The 19174-nt window shown below is 52.7% G+C and overlaps 6 protein-coding genes across 6 annotated transcripts; 5 read left to right on the plus strand and 1 right to left on the minus strand.

The window, feature by feature from the left end:
• Positions 1-135: 135 nt before the first annotated feature.
• Positions 136-2887, plus strand: PV07_07655 (uncharacterized protein). The gene has a single exon (XM_016394759.1). The coding sequence runs from the start codon at positions 446-448 to the stop codon at positions 2492-2494; it is 2049 nt and encodes a 682-aa protein (XP_016248178.1). The 5' UTR covers positions 136-445; the 3' UTR covers positions 2495-2887.
• Positions 2888-2935: 48 nt separating this feature from the next.
• Positions 2936-5442, plus strand: PV07_07656 (uncharacterized protein). The gene is made up of 3 exons (XM_016394760.1): positions 2936-3498; positions 3558-4973; positions 5030-5442. The coding sequence occupies exons 1-3, from the start codon at positions 3399-3401 to the stop codon at positions 5056-5058; spliced, it is 1545 nt and encodes a 514-aa protein (XP_016248179.1). The 5' UTR covers positions 2936-3398; the 3' UTR covers positions 5059-5442.
• Positions 5443-5858: 416 nt separating this feature from the next.
• On the plus strand, positions 5859-8297 carry PV07_07657 (uncharacterized protein). The gene is made up of 8 exons (XM_016394761.1): positions 5859-6325; positions 6380-6449; positions 6502-6537; positions 6603-6735; positions 6802-6897; positions 6963-7019; positions 7082-7526; positions 7599-8297. Exons 1-8 carry the CDS (start codon positions 6279-6281, stop codon positions 7675-7677), a joined length of 963 nt encoding a protein of 320 aa, XP_016248180.1. The 5' UTR covers positions 5859-6278; the 3' UTR covers positions 7678-8297.
• Positions 8298-8502: 205 nt separating this feature from the next.
• PV07_07658 (uncharacterized protein) lies at positions 8503-11569 on the plus strand. Its single transcript, XM_016394762.1, has 3 exons — positions 8503-8742; positions 8804-10997; positions 11060-11569. Exons 1-3 carry the CDS (start codon positions 8653-8655, stop codon positions 11278-11280), a joined length of 2505 nt encoding a protein of 834 aa, XP_016248181.1. The 5' UTR covers positions 8503-8652; the 3' UTR covers positions 11281-11569.
• Positions 11570-11578: 9 nt separating this feature from the next.
• PV07_07659 (uncharacterized protein) lies at positions 11579-15135 on the plus strand. The gene is made up of 3 exons (XM_016394763.1): positions 11579-12366; positions 12818-12934; positions 12987-15135. The coding sequence occupies exons 2-3, from the start codon at positions 12871-12873 to the stop codon at positions 14243-14245; spliced, it is 1323 nt and encodes a 440-aa protein (XP_016248182.1). The 5' UTR covers positions 11579-12366; positions 12818-12870; the 3' UTR covers positions 14246-15135.
• Positions 15136-15555: 420 nt separating this feature from the next.
• On the minus strand, positions 15556-19057 carry PV07_07660 (uncharacterized protein). Its single transcript, XM_016394764.1, has 7 exons — positions 18750-19057; positions 18598-18690; positions 18415-18533; positions 18133-18355; positions 17959-18059; positions 17750-17906; positions 15556-17698 (listed from the first exon to the last, which is right to left on the minus strand). The coding sequence occupies exons 1-7, from the start codon at positions 18799-18801 to the stop codon at positions 15828-15830; spliced, it is 2616 nt and encodes an 871-aa protein (XP_016248183.1). The 5' UTR covers positions 18802-19057; the 3' UTR covers positions 15556-15827.
• Between the last annotated feature and the right edge of the window lie 117 nt (positions 19058-19174).

A 19174-nucleotide genomic window follows, 5' to 3' on the forward strand; every position in this document is an offset into this window, starting at 1 on the left:
GGGGGCTTGACGCCTGTGACGCCCGTGACCGCCATAACGTCCAAGCATCTCTCCCCCATTGTTCGCCTGCGGAGGCTTGGCGCAGTCAAGAATCGACCACTGCTGCAATAATCCCACCAAACACAACCCACCACGCCTAACCGTCCTGTCGCTGAGATCCGGGAATCTACTCCAGAAATTTCAAAAAAAAACCGACCAGTCACAAGTGACTCACGTCCCTTCACGCCATTTTGTATCTGTCCAAGTCTATGCGACGCCGATCTTCACGGAGTCGTGCCCTTCAAGTTCGGGGAAAAGACACCTTCGTAACGGTGCTCTACTGAAAGGCGTTACTACTCGGACATGCAACTGCAGGCCATTTCCCTCTCCAAGGACTCGAGGGCTCTAAGGCTCTGACACTCATAACAAGGCCAAGGGCAACGGGTTGCACGCGGCAAAATTGACCATGCCGCCCAAAACTCCAAAGTCTGCTGGCGGAAGAGGCAGATCTGGAGACGACAACAAGGAGGAACCTCTGCAAGCCGTCGTCGTCGCCGACACTTTCGAAGATAGATTCGCCCCATTCACTCTGGAGAGGCCCAGATGTTTACTCACTTTGGCCAACACTCCGCTGATCGAATACACTCTCGAGTATCTCGCAAGTGCTGGAGTCCAAGTCGTCTACGTCTATGCCGGGGCACATACCGACCAGGTAGAAACCTACATCGAGGAGTCTCGGTGGAAGTCCTCCAACTCACCCTTTGAGAGCCTGACTCTTCTGAGGTGCATTGCGAGCTCGGTGGGTGACGTGATGAGAGATCTCGACCAAAAACATTTGATGGCGGGAGACTTCATTGTGGTCAGTGGCGACATAATCGCCAACTTTCCCCTCGAGAAGGCTTTGCGACAGCACAAGACTCGACGAGAAAAGGACAAAAACGCAATCATGACCATGGTCCTGAGGGAGGCTGAGCCGGGAATCCATGACCATAGTGGCGGAGTAGTGCCGACTTTTGTCATAGACCCAACCAAGGACAGATGTCTGCACTACGAGGAAGCATTTCCAGGTACTCAATTCACCTCCCACGTGGACCCTGAAGTGTTGAAAACTCCGGAGTTGGAGGTTCGTCAGGACCTGATCGACTGCCGTATCGACATATGTACGCCGGATGTCCTCAGCCTGTGGTCGGACAACTTTGACAACCAGTCGCCTCGAAAGGACTTTCTGTTTGGCGTTCTGAAGGACTGGGAACTGAATGGAAAGACCATCCACACATATATCGTCAAAGACCATTACGCCGCCCGAGCAGCAGATTTCTGGTCCTACAACGCCATCTCTCAAGATTTGAATCAAGGCGTAATCACATCAATTGCAGTAGAAAATAACGTTTTCGGCGACACACACTACGATCGATCGCAGAATGGAGTCATTGTGGACAAAAATGTCATTGCAGCCAGACCCATAAAACTCGAAGCAGGCACAATCGTCGGCCCTGAAACCACCATAGGCGCAGGGTGCGACATCAGGAGCGCTGTACTCGGTCAACGGTGTCATATCGGCAGGAATACCAAGATTGACGCTGCCTACATCTGGGACGATGTATCTGTTGGCAACAATGTCAAAATCTCGCGGGCTATCATCGGGAACGAGGCTTTCATAGGTGATGATTGCATCATTGAAGAGGGCGTCCTGATATCTTTCGGCGTTAAGATCGCCGCTGGCACTACGGTCCGAGCTGGTTCAAGAATTGTCAAGACACAGCAGGGAGCAGATGGAGAACTCAAGAATGACTCCCTCATTGTGGGTGACGCAGGAGAAGGTCATGCTTACGTGGAGGATGAGGAAGACTATTTGAGTTCTAAACTGTCGAGACTGGTATATAACAGACCAGACCTCGCAGACTCGGTATCTACTCTGGAATCGGATATATCAGAAGACGAAGTCTCTTCGCTAGGCGGATCGCGAAGTCAAAGCTTTGGCGATGAGTCCTCCGACCGGTTTCAGCACGATACAGTGGCGATCCTCATACAACGAATGCAAGAAGGGAAGCATGTGGACGACATGCTCAGCGAATTGATGGGTCTGAGGTTCAGTGGAGGGGCAGATGAGACACAGGTCCGCAAAGCAGTTGCAGTGGCGCTTATGAGGCACGTCCATGGGGAAATTGAGGCTGGAATGTCCGCGGCAGATGCGACCAGGCGAATACTCACGGCATACAACCCACTGATTCGAAGAACAGGTGCTGAACAGGCGACCGACGAGCAAGTGTCGTTTCTGCTCGATGCTCAAAAGGAACTATCCAAGCGGAAAGATGGAGGCAAGACCCTTTTGTTCGTTGTCAAAGATCTCTATGATCTTGAGGTGTTTGGCGAAGAAGCCTTCACAGACTGGTGGGCCGATGAAAGATCCAACAATGAACCAGAAATGGCAGCGGTGAGACAGCCAAGCTCACAGTTTATCGACTGGCTGGAAAATGCCGAGAGCGAGAGTGAGAGCGAGGAAGAAGATGAATGAGGATAGGTGATGGAGGATGCAACAGCACAGTCCAGGAACAAATGAATGTCCTTGGTCGGACATCGTTGCATGCCCTTCTCACTGCGAGAGGGTGCACCAGCCTTCCAGGCGTCTGTCTATCTTGCTCGTGGAAGCAACATGCCTATGTATTCGTGTGGACATGTGTTAAATTGCCAGTCTCGGGAACGTGTAGATCCCTACATGGTAACGATCCCAAGAACAGGGCGTGTTTCTGGAGGAGGGTTATGGACACCTTAGCAGCAAGAGGCGAAATAGCAGGGAAGAATACAGAGGATGATGAGAGAGGGTCGAGGCTTGCGGTGCCTCATCACGTGCCACGAAAGATGGAGTATGACGACCTGATCAGTAATGGCGACCGCCACCCTGCAAACCTGAAGTCGCCCGCTGCTCGCCCCGTTCCATCGCCCAGTAACTAAATGAGTCCGTCTGTGGTGCCACTGCACTCGACCCATGTCTCCTTGTCCCTTACAACCATTTTCCTTTCCATCATCTGGCCTCGACTCGAGTATTTTCTCGGTACCTGCGTTTTAGACCCTTACAACTTGTCTTGATATGTGTAAACGGCTGTCCTCCAGTCCCTTGAGCGTCATCCAAGTCGAGATACCCGCCAATCTCCCATCGGAACCCTGAGTGGCCTGTCGAGCGCTGGTCACCTGCTTCTCCGGTCATCCCCTCACCAAACTAGCAGCCTGTTGTCTCGTCTGGAGACGCAGCTGCCCTTATCAAAGCCAACACGACACCTCAATCAAAGAAACGAAAGGCTGCGGAGTGCGTCACTGACGCGTCAAGCAACGGTCCGGTGAAGTCACGCAAGACGTCCCCTCCTCCTGCGCAGCGTCTGTCGACTCCCGTCACCGAGCACGGCTCGCCGTCGTTGAAGGCCATGGATTCGGAAGATGACTTCATGTCAGATCCCCCCAGCGGGGATGAGATTGATTTCGATGAGGGTACACAAGACAGCGATATTGCCAGTCTCGCAGACGGTCGGTATCCCCCCACCTTGCTGTCAATGACCTCGGGACACTGACAAAGACCACTATAGATTTTGACCAAGACCAGGATGGTGGCTTTGGCTACGAAAAAGACATCCTTACGAACCCGCGAAAACCCTACGAAGTCGAATACAAGGTTCTAAGTCCAGAAGATATTCAATCCCAGCAAGAAAAACAGTTCAAGGAGGTTTCATCCATCATCGAGTTACCCATCGAACAAACCGCCATTCTTCTTCGGTTCATGAGATGGAACAAGGAGAAATTGATTGAATCATACATGGACAACCAAGACAAAGTTCTCGAGGCTGCTGGCTTGGGACCCACATTTACAGAGGCTCCAAAGACGAAGAAGGTCAAGGGTTTCACTTGCGAAATCTGCTTCGAAGACTCTCCAGACCTAGAGACGTATGCCATGAAATGTGACCACAGATACTGTACCAACTGTTATACCCAATACCTTACACAAAAAGTCAAAGAGGAAGGGGAAGCTGCTAGAATCGAGTGCCCCTTCGATGGCTGCCATCGGATTGTGGACTCCAAATCCCTGAAGTTGTTGGTCGACCAGAGTGTCATGGACCGTTACCATGTCCTGCTCACTAGAACTTATGTGGACGACAAGGACAATCTCAAGTGGTGCCCAGCTCCTGAATGTGAATATGCCGTGGATTGTCCTGTGAGGAAACGAGATCTCAGTCGGATTGTCCCCACTGTCCGCTGTGCGCACGACCACATGTTCTGCTTCGGATGCACGCTAGCCGATCACCGCCCGGCGCCCTGCTCTCTCGTCAAGAAGTGGCTCAAGAAGTGCGAGGATGACTCGGAAACGTCGAACTGGATATCCGCCAACACAAAGGAGTGCCCCAAGTGCAATTCGACCATCGAGAAGAATGGAGGTTGCAATCATATGACCTGCCGGAAATGCAAGCACGAGTTTTGCTGGATGTGTATGGGCCCTTGGTCGGAGCATGGAACTAGTTGGTACAATTGCAACCGATTCGAGGAAAAGTCAGGAGCCGATGCTCGTGATGCTCAAGCACGTTCTCGACACTCGTTGGAACGATACCTCCATTACTACAATCGTTACGCCAACCACGAACAGTCCGCCAAACTTGACAAAGACTTATGGCTAAAGACCGAAAAGAAGATGACGAGCCTTCAATCCCAATCTAACATGTCGTGGATTGAAGTCCAGTTTCTTGACACTGCCTCCAAGGCCCTGCAAAACTGCCGTCAGACCTTGAAGTGGACTTATGCATTTGCTTTCTATCTTGCTCGCAACAACATGACCGAGATCTTCGAGGACAACCAGAAGGATTTGGAAATGGCAGTGGAAAACCTGAGCCAGATGTTCGAGAAGCCCGTGCAAGAGCTCGGAAACCTCAAAGTCGAGATCCTCGACAAGACAACCTACTGCAACCGGAGACGAGAGATACTCTTGAGCGACACGGCGGAGAATTTGAAGAAAGGTTTGTCAACCCCAACCAAACATTGTCTGCGACTCGTTATTGACTGATCGTCACAGACCAATGGAAATTCAATGTCGAAATATGATCTTTTACGAATACCTAGGTAGATAACGGCGATACGCATGATCAACCCGGTGGGCGGGCTGACGGCGGTGCTAGCGAGGCGTTCCCTGATGGATGGGACAACTTGGATGCATTATCATGAAGGGATGGTGCTCGGGCCCATGAGCTTTTGACTTGACTTGAGAATGTTGGTATTGTAGAGGGCGCCGGGAGCATCAGGCATGCAAAGTTGGCGTCTTGCTCTTCTTATTCTTGCCGAGTACGGAGGACATGTCAGAGAACCACGTTGTGGCAGATGAACCGTCTCCTGGGGAGTAAACCTTTGTGTATTCCAATACAACGCATCCCCTTACTTCAGACACAAGGATGCGCCATGTGCACATCGCGTTTTTTCCTCTTAAAATATCTCATTTTGTGGATGCTGTCCATGGAGGGACGCGGGTAGAGCCACGTAAAAGGGCGCCGTATCCCAGGGTCAGCAAGGATATGGCAAGTCGGGAATACGTAGTGCAATTACAGCCCCTCCTTAGAGGCCGAACGACCTCATACGTTTCGGTGACTATGGCCGAGCAAAGCGAGTTCAAGCCGAGGCGAGAGCGAGTGAGACGATGCCAGAAGAGGAGTTTGACAGCGAGCTTGGAGCGAGGTCGGAAGACAAGCCATGGAGTCGCCGTCTGCAGCTTCATACGACGCTTTACGGAGAGAGCGCGGAGGTGGCCCGGCAAAGGGCAGGCATAGGTAGCGAGGTAGGTACCTCATGCTAGGCATCATGACCCAACTGTGTGCCTCGAAAGAAGGATTCTAGAGTCACCGGGGGCGTCATGGATGGGCACAAAATGGGAACTATGTCAAGCCGCAGGGCCCGTCGACCAACCAGCCATCTTAGCTAACCCCAGCCAGCCCGAGCTTAAGAGACCCTGGCTCAAAATTCTAAGCAACAGCCGTCAGGTCGACCCAAAATCTTTGGAGCGATCTCAGTGCCTCGCCCGGGCCATTATTTCGCCCTGGCTCTGACTTGATATTGCTGCGGATCGCTTTTTCTGCCTGCGCATTTCACTCCGGCATATCCCATTCCCAAGAACCTTTCTCCAGGTCTCCAAGGACTTTGTCGTTCCCTCTCTTTGGCTCTTCTGAGCACCCTCCTCACTCTCGGTGGAACGATTGCAGACAGCAAGGACAAAATCACCATCCGCAACCGTGGCGGCGTCAGCCAAATTCCCAGCGGCATTGCCCGCGGAGAATATGACGGTGTCGAGCAGCCCGGATGCAGTACCTGGTGAAGAATACGAGTGAGTGGTGCCCTCCGTAATGAGCGGTCAGAATCAGCATTGACGTTCTCGCAGGTATGAAGCTCTACCACCAAACTATGGTCTTGGACACAATATGTTGGCCGGCGCGTTCGCAGGCATCGCGGTACGCCGAAGGAAATCAAGAGATAGGGATGAAAGACTGACATTCGGCCAAGGAACATACGGTCATGTATCCGGTGGACTTGATGAAGGTACACAGTCGTCCCATCTGCCGGCATCGGCGGGGAGTACATTGCTAATGCGGCATTGACATCAGACACGGATGCAAATCATAAATCCTTCAGCCGGCGGCCTGTATACGGGGCTTTCACACGCAGTATCTACAATATATCGGATAGAAGGGCTGCGGACGCTATGGAGAGGAGTGACCAGTGTCATTGTTGGAGCAGGTGCGTGGCCAAAACCAGAGGACACGGAAATTCACAACTGCCTGCGATTCTAACTGTTGATAACAGGCCCTGCCCATGCCGTATATTTTGGCACATACGAAGTGGTGAAAGAGTTTGCGGGTGGGAACAAAGAAGATGGCAAACATCATCCTCTCGCTGCCGGTAAGTTGAGCTCTGGAGCTGCGGTGTTCGTTGGGGTTGGGCGAGGTGCTAACGGAAATTTACAGCTGCGAGCGGAGCATGCGCAACCATTGCGAGTGATGCTCTGATGAACCCCTTTGATGGTACGGATCTCCCTATGCTTTCCGCAAAATTACTTGACCATGATTCTGACCGTCTGTCGCAGTCATTAAACAACGGATGCAGGTTCACGGGTCGACCTACCGGTCGATATCGCACTGCGCCCGCTCAGTCTGGCGCGCCGAGGGTATTTCCGCATTCTACGTATCTTACCCCACGACATTATGTATGACGGTTCCCTTCACGGCTACGCAATTCATGGCCTACGAATCTCTCTCCAAAATCATGAACCCTCGGAAAGAGTATGATCCGATTACACATTGCGTGGCTGGTGGCTTGGCCGGAGCCTTTGCGGCCGGCATCACCACCCCGCTGGATGTGATCAAGACGTTGCTCCAGACGAGGGGACTGAGTCAACAAGCCGAGATACGCAATGTACGAGGATTGTTCCATGCGGCCTCCATCATCAAGAAAGAATTCGGCTGGAGGGGATTTATGAGAGGGTGGCGGCCGAGAATCATTACCACTATGCCAAGCACCGCCATTTGCTGGTAAAGCCCTGATCCCCCCTGTGGCTTGTTGACTCCGTTTTCCCGACCACAAAAATCTAACATTATCTATAGGTCATCATACGAAATGGCAAAGGCCTACTTCAAGAGGACGCTTCGGGAAGAACAGACATCCCATACCAATAAATTATGATCGACCTAGCGTCGCCGATCGACCAACATTGCTTCAGCGTTTCCGTGTCTCACAAGCAATGAGGAATCTAGCAGGATCTGACATCTCCTGCGAAGTGCGCGTCAATAGTATTTACATCACGTTCTTGCGCAAACAAGATACCCACTGGAGGCGCGTTTGGGAGGTAGTCGGCCGCGGTACGCTCGTACTGGGGTTTGCTGTTCGAGCACGATCACGACGATTTCCGTTCTATGGAGCAGGGCTTGCTGAGCCTTTGCAATGGCAGTAGGGGCTCATGCATATATGCAAAAAGAACAGGCGTTACAGCAATGGAAGCAGGGCGCTGATACCTGCCCTTTGTCAGCTGGCGATGCCCGGGGACAAAGGGATTTTGGGATAATACTGTACATCTATGGCATAACACCAAAAGTGGGACGGGTTGAGCGTTTCGACCAGCTGTTTGTCGGTCTCTTTTCATCATCTGATAGACCAGGCTAATCAGCAATGAAAATTGAAGATGCTCTGTGAGCACTGTTGTTGCTCGTGGCTGTGCTTACCTTACGGAAGTCCCTTCTCCTGTACGGAGTCCACGTGCGTTATTTTCCCTGACTGAAATTGCCATCACGAATGTAGGATCTGTGTAATTCTAGTTGGATATCTAAAGTGTTGCAAAGGCCCATCCAGCAGCCTTCGGATCAGGCGAAAACGGCAGACATGTTTGATGAGGACTCGTGTGACGGGCTGCAGGGCCACTGTTCAGGTGACGTATGGCGGGCAGGCTGTGTACAGCGGGCAACGGGCAGCGGACTTGTCTCCAGTGACTAGTTCGCGGTTGTCCTTGCGAAACTGCCTTCTCGCCCACTCTCGACAAACCCATTCGAGGCTCAGCCTTCGTGGACTGAAGTCGCCCAAGTAACTCAGCAGATATTTTGCCACAACCTCCTTCTCTTTGTCCGTCTGGTTTGAGCATGTCCGCGTCCTCGCAGACCGTCCAAAATGTTGCGGAGCAAGCCTTCCTCGTCAATGCAAAAGACTTACGATGAGGCCTATCTTCAATGTTCTACGGCGGTATTCTTTGAAGGCCAGGTAATGAAAACGCAAGTGCCCGACGCCTCGATCTTTGCACTAACTCAGCGGCATTCCACAGGGCAATGAGACCGAGGCTCTCCGGTCATGGAAGGCAGCACTCGATCAAATCAATCATTATAAGGCATACAAACTCTCATCCAGTTACTCGCCCCGATCCGAAACTGAGCGGGCTCTGTACGACTCCTTGAGGGAACTGGAGGTACAATGCAAGGAACGAGTCGATCTCCTCGAGACTCTGAAGAGAAGTCGCGAAGAGCTGGGAATAGAATCCCGCAAGGAAGAGAAGGCAGAACAAAAGAACGGAGGCGGAGTTGGCAATGGCAGTGGAAGTACAAGCGGCAGTGGCAGCAGCGGAAGGAAGCGTCTCGGGAAGAGTAGAGGGAACCCCTCGATAACGACGCCCCCAACCGCTGAACAGCCTGGCTCGTGGCTCGGAGGAGAGACGATACCGCCAATGCAAATGTCTGAGCTGCCCAATGCCACACCTGCGTTACCTCCACGACCGCCGCTGGGCGTCACCAGGAGCAGCGAGACTGTAGCACATGACAACACCTCTCCGATATCACGGATTCGATCGTCACCTTTAGGTCCTCCTCCCGCCTTATCGGTCCCGAGCATGAAGGCTTCCAGAAGTCCCAGTCCTGATCACGGCAGAAAGACGATGCGGACGACACTGCGCCCGGAGAAGAGGGGCTTCATGAAGTATCGATCGACTTCAAATCGTGACAGAAGAACCGAGACCATGAAAGCAGCGGGTCTGGCATGGGAATCCCAGCCTCGGAAGAACTCTCAGCCCAACCAGCGACCAGATTCAGACTCCACGATCGAAGCCAGATTGAGCGCGACGGCTGCAAGACGGAGTATCGACCAGGAGGCGACGGCCAGATACGAAGAGCATCGGAAGTCCAATGCATCGTCTCTGTTAAGTGTCCCTGATTACCTGTCACAACATACCACGCGTGAGATTCCAAATGCGGCTTCTGCACCGCCGCCGTCGTCATTGAACAAGTCCATGGAAAGTCTCAAATTGACTCCGGATTCTGCACCTAGCCTTATCGACCTTGACTCAGAACCTGAAAAGTCGCCGCCTCCGCCACCGCAGCATGCGCCACCGGCTGGTCAACCGGGTGCCAAAGCCAGAACCAGATCTCCAATCCATTTACCAAAAGCGCCAGATATTACCTATCGAAGAGAATACCCTGCACGCGCACATAACGTTCCTCAACCTCTCGCAAGGAATATCTTAGAGAGGGCTTACCCAAAAGTTGGATCCGGTGGTGGTATGCCGGGGATATCGCGGAAACCGGTGGGCACAGCGGATACAGCGCTTGAGACAAGAGGGCGCTCCCCCCAGAAACGAGATGGACATTCCGACAGTGAAGACGAGGCACCCAAACGAAATCTTGACAGGCCGAGACGAGGTCGTGCCGGCAGGACCGCGAGTGCCAACACAATCACCCCACCATCCACGGATGGTGAGTCGCCAGAAGAGGATGGTTTGTCAGCCGAGGAGAAGAGGATGGAGAATATTCTGAAAAATCTACCGAAAGGAGTGGATGAAAATGCCGCCAAGCAGATTCTCAATGAAATCGTTGTCAAAGGGGATGAAGTTCACTGGGACGACGTTGCCGGGCTTTCTGCTGCCAAAAAGGCGTTGAAGGAAGCAGTGGTATACCCATTCCTGAGACCGGATCTTTTCATGGGGCTGCGGGAGCCTGCTCGAGGGATGCTCCTGTTTGGGCCACCAGGGACGGGCAAGACCATGCTTGCAAGGGCCGTCGCAACGGAAAGCAAGAGTACCTTTTTTGCCATCAGTGCTAGCAGTCTGACGAGCAAGTGGCATGGCGAATCAGAGAAGCTCGTCCGAGCCTTATTTGCGTTGGCGAAGGCTCTGGCACCGAGCATCATTTTCGTCGACGAGATCGATTCTCTCCTGAGTGCCAGAAGCGGGTCAAGCGAGCATGAAGCATCCAGGCGGAGCAAGACAGAATTTCTCATCCAGTGGTCCGACCTGCAGAGAGCAGCAGCTGGCAAAGATACGACTGTTGGGGATGCTAGTCGAGTACTAGTGCTTGCCGCGACAAATTGCCCGTGGGACATTGACGATGCGGCACGGCGAAGATTTGTGAGGCGACAGTACATCCCTTTACCAGAGGCAGAAACCAGAGACACACAGATTCGGACGCTGTTAGGGCATCAAAAGCATGATTTAAGCCCGGAGGACATCGCTCGCTTGGTAGAACTGACAGGGGGTGAGTTTGCGAGATCACACCATCCCTTACTCTTGCTACGTGATACTTACTGCTCAAACCAGGCTACTCGGGATCCGATATTACAGCGCTCGCCAAAGACGCGGCCATGGGTCCTTTGAGACATCTCGGCGAGGCTCTGCTGTACACTCCCAAAGAACAGATTCGACCGATCCAGATGATGGATTTTGAAGCCAGTCTGGATAGCATTCGACCAAGTGTGAGCAAGAAAGGGCTGGAGGAGTTTGAGAAATGGGCCAGAGACTATGGCGAACGGGGGGGTTGATGACCGGGGCGAAACTCATTTCTGGGGGACTTTGTATGGGGACAAGATTTTGCATAGCCGGAACGACGTCCATGGAAAGTCCTAGGGTACGAAGACAATGACCTGGGGCTCTAATGCGATTCAGGGTCATGACTGATGATACCGTATAGATCACACGTATGAAGGTTCGGAGTATGTAATTATGTGTATCTCTTGACGGTGACATAAGGCCGGCAAGGCTGAACAAGGCTGAATATTGGCCAGGCTAAACCCAGTCCAGCCAAGATTGACACCACCAAGCAACTGCCTGAAGCAACGTCAAACGTCTCTTTGCTCATTGTCTCCCGTCCCAAGGGCTTCATTGACTTCGGTCTTGCATGTCACCACGTGGTCATGGGCGAAATGCCATCTGCAGCCGTCACTGCGGGGCTTGTCAAGATTCAAGCGCAGTGGTGGCATTCTGGCGGAATGCAAAATGCAATTCCCACGCCGTCACACCCAATGATGGATCTTCTGGCCTCGATTGATCAAGAGGCTTAGAGATCGACTGTGATATGTCTTGGTGAGATGGTGTTGGTGATGACGGTGAACCCAACGGCGAGGCGAAAGCAACAAGATCCCCGGACAAAGGTACCTGCCCTTCTGACAAGTTACAGGGCATCAATGTGACGATCCGAAGAAGGGGCTGCCTTGAATGACATTGACGACCTGGTATGGTCCTGGCCCCTCGAAACGAGCAGCTCAACGGACGGTGGAGATTGAAAAGTGACCAGACTTGGGTCTGGAAGCGATCAGGGTGACGCGAAGAGGCTTCACTGCACGGCACATGGGCAAGGCAGCTCACCATGTTGTTGCCCATGTATAACCATATTTACCCGGTTCGCCTTGCAGCAGCTGATCAGTCCGAGTGACACTATGGGCGGTTTCGCCAAGGTGAAGAGAGGGTGAATTGACACTGGCGTCAGATATAAATCTGCCGCTCAGGCCCCGGATTCCTACCGACATTCCTGGATTCTGCAACACCCAAACAACGACATCAATCTCATTCTTTCGCCACCTGGACGCTCCCTGACGATTCCATCAAGACACTCCTTTTTGACTAGATCGGTGAGTTCCTCTGGTACCTTGTTTCTCATGGCCGCCCTGATTTCTATGCCCCGTCGTTGCCCCCTGAGTTGTGCTGTGCCGTTCGCAGCTACTGTGAGATCAACACCACGCTTCCGGCGCGTCTCTCGCGTCTCGGGTCGCTCCTGGAGCCTTTGTGCATTCTTGGTCTCTCCAGAAGCGGCCCCCTAGATACTGCCCAGAACTTCGTCTTTGTTGTCTGTGCTTTGTCTGTTGGTCGCCTATGCCAACAAAGGCTGGCTACTTAAGCCGTCGATGACGGTGCATGGACCAAGTGGGCACTGACTGGCAATCTCCCTCTTCCTCTATACGAGACTATTATACGCCCTGACGACCCCGACACAGCCCGTCCTGCACTGGTCGACTTTCCCTTCTCTCAGACCGCCGGTCGGTGACCCAGATTGCTCACTACAATTGTGTTTCGACAGTATAGGTCCTGACACTCCTTTCACTGCTCCAACCACTTTTCCCGTCATATCATCCACAATGAGGGCAACAGTCTTAAGTCTGGCAGCCTTGTGCGCCCCAGTCGTGCTGGCTGTTCCGCATGGTAAGTCTCCAAAGTCTCCAGCGTGCTACAGGTGGAAGCTTACCTGCGCTAGGAGGCAATCGTCGGCATCAGCATCCTGCGCGTCACCATGTAGAGACTGACCTCGCGACGGTCACTGACGTCGTCACTGTCACTGCCAACAATGCAGTTGTCTGGGTCGATCAGTACAACAACGTCCTGTCCACCGAATACCGTAATCACCCAACTCCTACCATTGTCGCATCGCACCCAGCTGCAACTCCTGCGGTTGTGCCAACTGCATACGCTCCAAGCCCGGCTCCAGCTCCCCCTTCCCAAGTCGAGTCAGCGTCTGAATCATCTGCTGCTGCGCCAGTCTCCACTCCCGAGCCTGCGCCAGTGGTCTCGGCTGCTTCTTCTTCTTCCCAGGTCTCTGACTCTTCTCCTCCACCGGTCGTCAGTGTCGTTCAACCATCACCCACTTCTGATGCCCCCTCCGCTGAAAAAAGCATTGCTGCGGCCGTGGACAATGGGAATTCAAACAGAGGTGCCAAAGGTGGAGCCAATCCCGGAGCCAACGCCGCTGGTGGTGGTTATGGTATCTGCTACGAACTCATTGGCAGCAACGGTTGCAAGGACCAAGGAACCATGGATTCCGAATTTGGTTTCTTGGCCAGTCAAGGCTACACCAAACTCCGCTTCTACGACATTGGCTGTGACCTTAGTGTGGCCACAGCTGCTGCCGCTTCTCAAGGTCTGCAAGTCATGCTAGGTCTTAACACTATCGGCAACGTTGCTGGGGATTTGGGCACGCTTGTTGGCATGATCAAGGGAAACTGGGGTCCTGTCGACACTGTCGTCATTGGCAACGAAGTTGTTAATTCAGGTGGTTCAGCAGCTGATGTCGTCGCTGCGCTCGCCGTGGCCCGCCCCATCTTGCAAGCTGCTGGGTTCACCAAGAATATTGTCGCTGTGGACACTTTTACCGCGCACCAAAACAATCCTCAGATCTGTCAGGCATCGGACTTTTGCGCCGTCAACGCTCACGCTTTCTTCGATCCCAACACATCAGCCGGTAATGCAGGCACCTTCGTTGAAACTGTGATCGGCCCGATCTCTCAGAAGGCAAACGGCAAACAAGTCATCGTCACAGAGTCCGGCTGGCCATACGAAGGATCGCCTAACGGCCAAGCTGTCCCGTCCCCTGCAAACCAGCAGACTGCGATTAGCGCTCTCAAGAGTGCATTCAGTTCGAATCCAGGCGGTCTATTCCTTTTCCAGGCCTACGATGCTTCTTATAAGGCTCCGGGGGCTTTTGGGGTTGAGCAGTACTTTGGCATTTATGGCCATTGAACTGCATTCGGATTGCACCTCATCATGACCACGACAAGACTTTTGTTCCAGAGTAAACATTACACCCGGTTGCACAGCATTTACAAATCCATCAAGAGAACAATTCAACCCTGAAACCCGGCGTTGGAGGCACTGAGTGGCACGTTTACACCGACAACTCAGCATATCCAAGGAGAAAACACACACGGTACAACAGACCGCATGTGTAATTGTCAACGGTTGGAAACACGATCGACGATTTCAACAATGGACAATTGCACTTTCATTACAAAGAGCAATCTTGTTACTCCTGCATGGCGACGGCGTTATGGCGTTCGAGATTGAACTGGATGTGAAAATACAGCAGGCAGCCGAATCGCTTTTTTTCGGTCCCCTTTTCTTTTCCACTGCGACATGATTACCCCAACATCATTCGATCCCCTTGTTTGAACAGATATTCAATCTTCAGCTACACTCCCAGACCGGCATGGCATGAATCACCTACAAGTAAGAGGTTGGCATCCGAGCGCAGCGCTGCAACCCAAACGTATTGTTAGTCGGATTGTTGAGTCGTGCGAGGCTCTTGCCGCTGTGGTATATCCAACAGCCCCGTGATCTGCAGCAGTGACGAAGCCGTCTTATGGCAACTGGTTATCGAATTGCCCGGCAATATCAATGCACCTCTATCGGTCTGCTCTGCGATACGCATGGCGGCAACAAGGTGGTTTGCGAGCATTATATTCGGCCATCAATCCAGGCATGCAGGCATGACCGGTTCTAGGACAGGATCAGGATATGGATAGAGCTTTGGCTATTGTGTTTTTATGAGCTCCACGCCATGTCTCCTTGCTTGGCCGCTAGATAGCTCCCATAGCAATCACCCGGCACAACGCCGAGGAGATCAATCCAAGACATAACTCTCACAACTGGCTTTGGTTCCCGAGATATTCTTCTCAATCTCCTACAAACCATGCCCTGCTCGCAGTATCGTAGTATCGTAGCGTCTGTGGCCCACACTCCATGACAATCCCACGATCCCTCCTGACCAACACTCTACATCAACAACCATTGTTCCGCCCTCTCCTCCTTCTTGCACCTTGCTGTTCGTGCTCTTGCCCTTTCGCTTTCTCTCTCTCTTCCGCCCCTGTCCCTTTTTCCTTTTTCCCTTCTCCCCCCCTTTTTTCTATCCTCTCTCGCTAAGTGCTTGGAGAAGGAAGTCTTTGTGCTCAGAGGGGGGCGAGGCTGGGCGTGAGGGTGTATGTAGGGATGTAGGTATGTAGGTATGCTCCGTCTACGCATCCATCCTTCAGTTCGAGCTTGAACTCGAACAGGAACTTGAAAAAGGGACATGGACATTGCGCTCGTTTTCCCGGTGACTAGAGTCTATCTACAGTATTTCACCTCAACGTGAGGAGGTCGGGACAGTGCCCCATCCGACACTGTCTACTCTACTCTACTCCTTGTACTCGACACGCATGCATGGTCTTGTTCCATTCATATCTTCGTGACTTCAATCGTGGGCACCGTTCTCGTTGTGCGGCATCATTTTAACCCACCTGGCCCCTTCCCTACTTTGTAACTCTCTCTCTCTCTCTCCTCCCCCTCATGATCGCTCGCCTTCATCTTCGTCCATCTGATCCATATCTTCTTCCTCGACCTCCTCGTCGGTAAGGAACGGGCTTCTTTCCAATTCATACTGCGGGCCCGGAACGCCTCGAGACGGCTCCTGCGCCGGTGGGGTGAGGACCATCGTGGGCGTCTGCTGAGGTTGACTCTGCTGCATTGCGTTGGCGCCCGTCATGCCAGTGGCCATGGTCACGGTGACGGACGGAGTGATCGATTCGGGAGGGGTAACCATCTCTTCAGCAGTTGGGTACGGAGACAACGTTTGAGATTGGACTAGAATTTGAGAGGGTGTTGGAGAGAGCGTCTGAGACTGCGAAAGCGGCTGGGTGGGAACGGCATCGTGAAACTGCTGATCGATTTCTTCTTGGGAATGCGCGCGGGACATCCCTGGCCGGTCTTGCTTGTTGCCTACCTCGTCTTCCTCCTCTTGGGTCGCGTGATCTGCGCTGCTAGTTCCAGCCTCATTCTTTTGGTCTTCTTCCGTTGTGGGCAACTCTGGCTCTCCCTCTTCTCCCGCAACATCTTCCTCGGCCTCCTCTTCGAGCTCAACTTGCTCCAATGTCTCCTCAATCTCTGCGAGGACGGTGGCCTGTGCCTGTTCTAACGCCTCGCTGACCGGTAACTTTATCCGACTGTCGATTGTGGAGGCGGAGTCCGGTTCTGAAGGGCTGAATGATTTGTCCACGGGCGAGAAGGGACTTGCCTCGACAATTCTTTCGCCTGATGTTGTGGTTGTAATAATGGACGGCAAATTTGAGCTGAACTTGCCTGGTTCTCTGGTGCTATCACCGCTACCCTCTCTGCCTCGCCTGCGCCGTGCTTTGGGAGCGGGCGGGGGCTTCTTGCCGAAATGGTGCCCTTTATGATGGGAGGGAACAGGGGGCGGCTTAACCTTTTCCTTATCTTTCTCCTCCAGTGTTAGTGACGGGGAGGCTGCACCGTGGTTATGGTGATGATGATGATGGAAGGGAATAGGGGGATGACGATGGTGATGATTGTTAGTTTGGGTACGAGTTTCGGCCTCAATCTTGGGCGCAGGCTCCGCCTTCGGGACCTCTGTCTTCGCGATTTCGGTATCGCTTTCCATCCTTTCCGCCTTCATGCGTGTGAGACCTGATCTCCTTGCTTGAGGTGGCGGGGGTTTCTCCTTCTTTTGCATTATGACAGCTCGAAGATTGTTTTTCAACCCTGGGTTTCTGCTTGGAGTGATTACCCCTGGTTTCTCTTTTTGTGCCGCCACTTCCATCATACTCAAGCTGGACTGTCTGGCTCCTTCGAGTCGAGGAGTGAGATACTGACCAATAGTCAGTGTGGAACCTTTTGAGGAATTTCGTTTCTTCAGTTTCCGAGGTGCCGGAAGGGCTGGTGGATGAGCTTTCGAAGGAGAGGTTGGCGACGACACATCAGATGCTCCCTCGTCAGTGGGAGACTCTGCATGTACTGGAGGTTCGGTTTCCGGGTCAGCGAGCCAACTGACTCCTTCACACCGCTTGACGAGCCGTTTGGTCGTCTCATCAACGGCATCAAAATGGCCCCAATGCTGCAAACCATCATGGGAGCCATTTTGATCTGTGAGATGGCCTCCACCTAAGACAACCAGCAGTTTGCGGATTTCGTCCCTCTTATAATGTGGAGGCTGCTGTAGTTGAGTATGTTCAAGAAGTGGATATAGAACCCGAAGATAAGTATGGCGTAATGACGATGCCTCTTCAGGCAGATCAAGCAGATTCCGAATCAATATGTCAACCAAGACGCGCAGGTCGTTGGTGTAGAAGTATTCGTAGGTGGGCGGAGTTGTGAAGAGGAGGTAGAGCAACTTGAGGGTCAGAAGCTGTAACGACGTTTCATCTGCTGAAATTAGAGGACAAGCTCCATCGCAGGTCGGGCTAGAGACTATACCTTCACGGTTCAAGAGCAAAATAATGTTCTCGCCGAAGGTCTTATACTCACTGCCATGGGCAGATAAGACCTTGATCACCTTGTTGGTAAGAGGGACCGCAGCTTGACCATTTGCAGGGTCGTGAGCGGCAACCATGAACTGCTCATTGAGTACAAGCTGGAGGAATGATCAGATGCATATCACAGGAGACGTGGAGCGACCGACTTACCAAAACTCGAATGGTAGGATAGTGATAGGGGTCATTGACATCGTCCGAAACCTGTTCTATAATTTCAAACAACATCTTGACAAAGTCGTCATCGACATGCGCTGTGTTCAAAGCGGTGGAATCAGTCTTTGCCAAAGGGTCGCCAAGCCCGGTGTCTCCAAGTCGGCTACGTACCCAGGTCACCTATTTTAATCTTTTGAATGCGCGACATCTCGTAGAGTAGTTCCATAAGAAGCCTGTGGATTCCTTCGTGGCCATGTTGCTTCGGACTCGATATGAGACGGATCAATCTCGGGAATGCGCCTTCGTCGTTCAACAACTCATATGTCCTTTCGTTCAACTGCGCATGGGTGATGAGGAATGATGTTGACACCAACACGACGTTTGGCTCGTCATCCTGCGCGGGCCCCTGTATCAGCCTCCATCTGGTATGAAACCCATTCGTGCTCAACCAACCTCAATCAGACATTGAATGAATTGTCGGCGGATGTAGTCCGCGTGGGTGGTAAACAGCGGCGACTCTTGGAGCTTGAAGGCGCATCGGCCGAGATCAATGTCGCTCAGAAGAAAGCGTCCTGAGTTGAGTCAAGTATGGTCAGCTTGGGTATATGCCTCTTTCTTTGTCCGGGTAGCACGTACCCTGACAGCGCCCGATGAGTTCTATGTAGGATCGCAGAGTATCGTCGATGCTATCATGGGTGTTGCATTCCCGGGAAACTGTCTCTTCGAGAGCTGGAGAGTCAAGTCAGTCAGAGCTCCTGTTCCAAGGTGCAGATACAGGTGTTCCGTACCGGTCCAGAACTGGTCCTCGTCCTCGAAGTTATAAGAAACCTCGTGTTCCATGCTACGTCCAGCTTCATATCGTCTTTCGTAGGGCAGGTCGGTCGAAGGAACGGGTTCAGAAACAAAGCAAGTTGCTCCTCCTCATGCGATCAAAGGCGCAGTGATGCCAGGGCAACAGAAGCAAACGGTCCTATAGCCAACACATGACGATGAAGGAGCTGCAGGTCTGCGCAGAGGGCGAGCTGTCACAATTCACGGCGATGGGTGTGGATTGATGTGGAGCGAACTGAATTCCAAGTTTGGGGTAGGATTCGAGGACTTCCCGAACACATGACACGGCAGCGTCACAATCTCTGGAACGGGCAACGGATGCACGTGGAGCAGGCGGGCTGGGTGGGCGAGCGACGGAGAGCCTACCAAGCCACCGACGCAG

This window comes from Cladophialophora immunda, assembly GCF_000835495.1.
Source record: "Cladophialophora immunda strain CBS 83496 unplaced genomic scaffold supercont1.4, whole genome shotgun sequence".
Taxonomy (NCBI): domain Eukaryota; kingdom Fungi; phylum Ascomycota; class Eurotiomycetes; order Chaetothyriales; family Herpotrichiellaceae; genus Cladophialophora; species Cladophialophora immunda.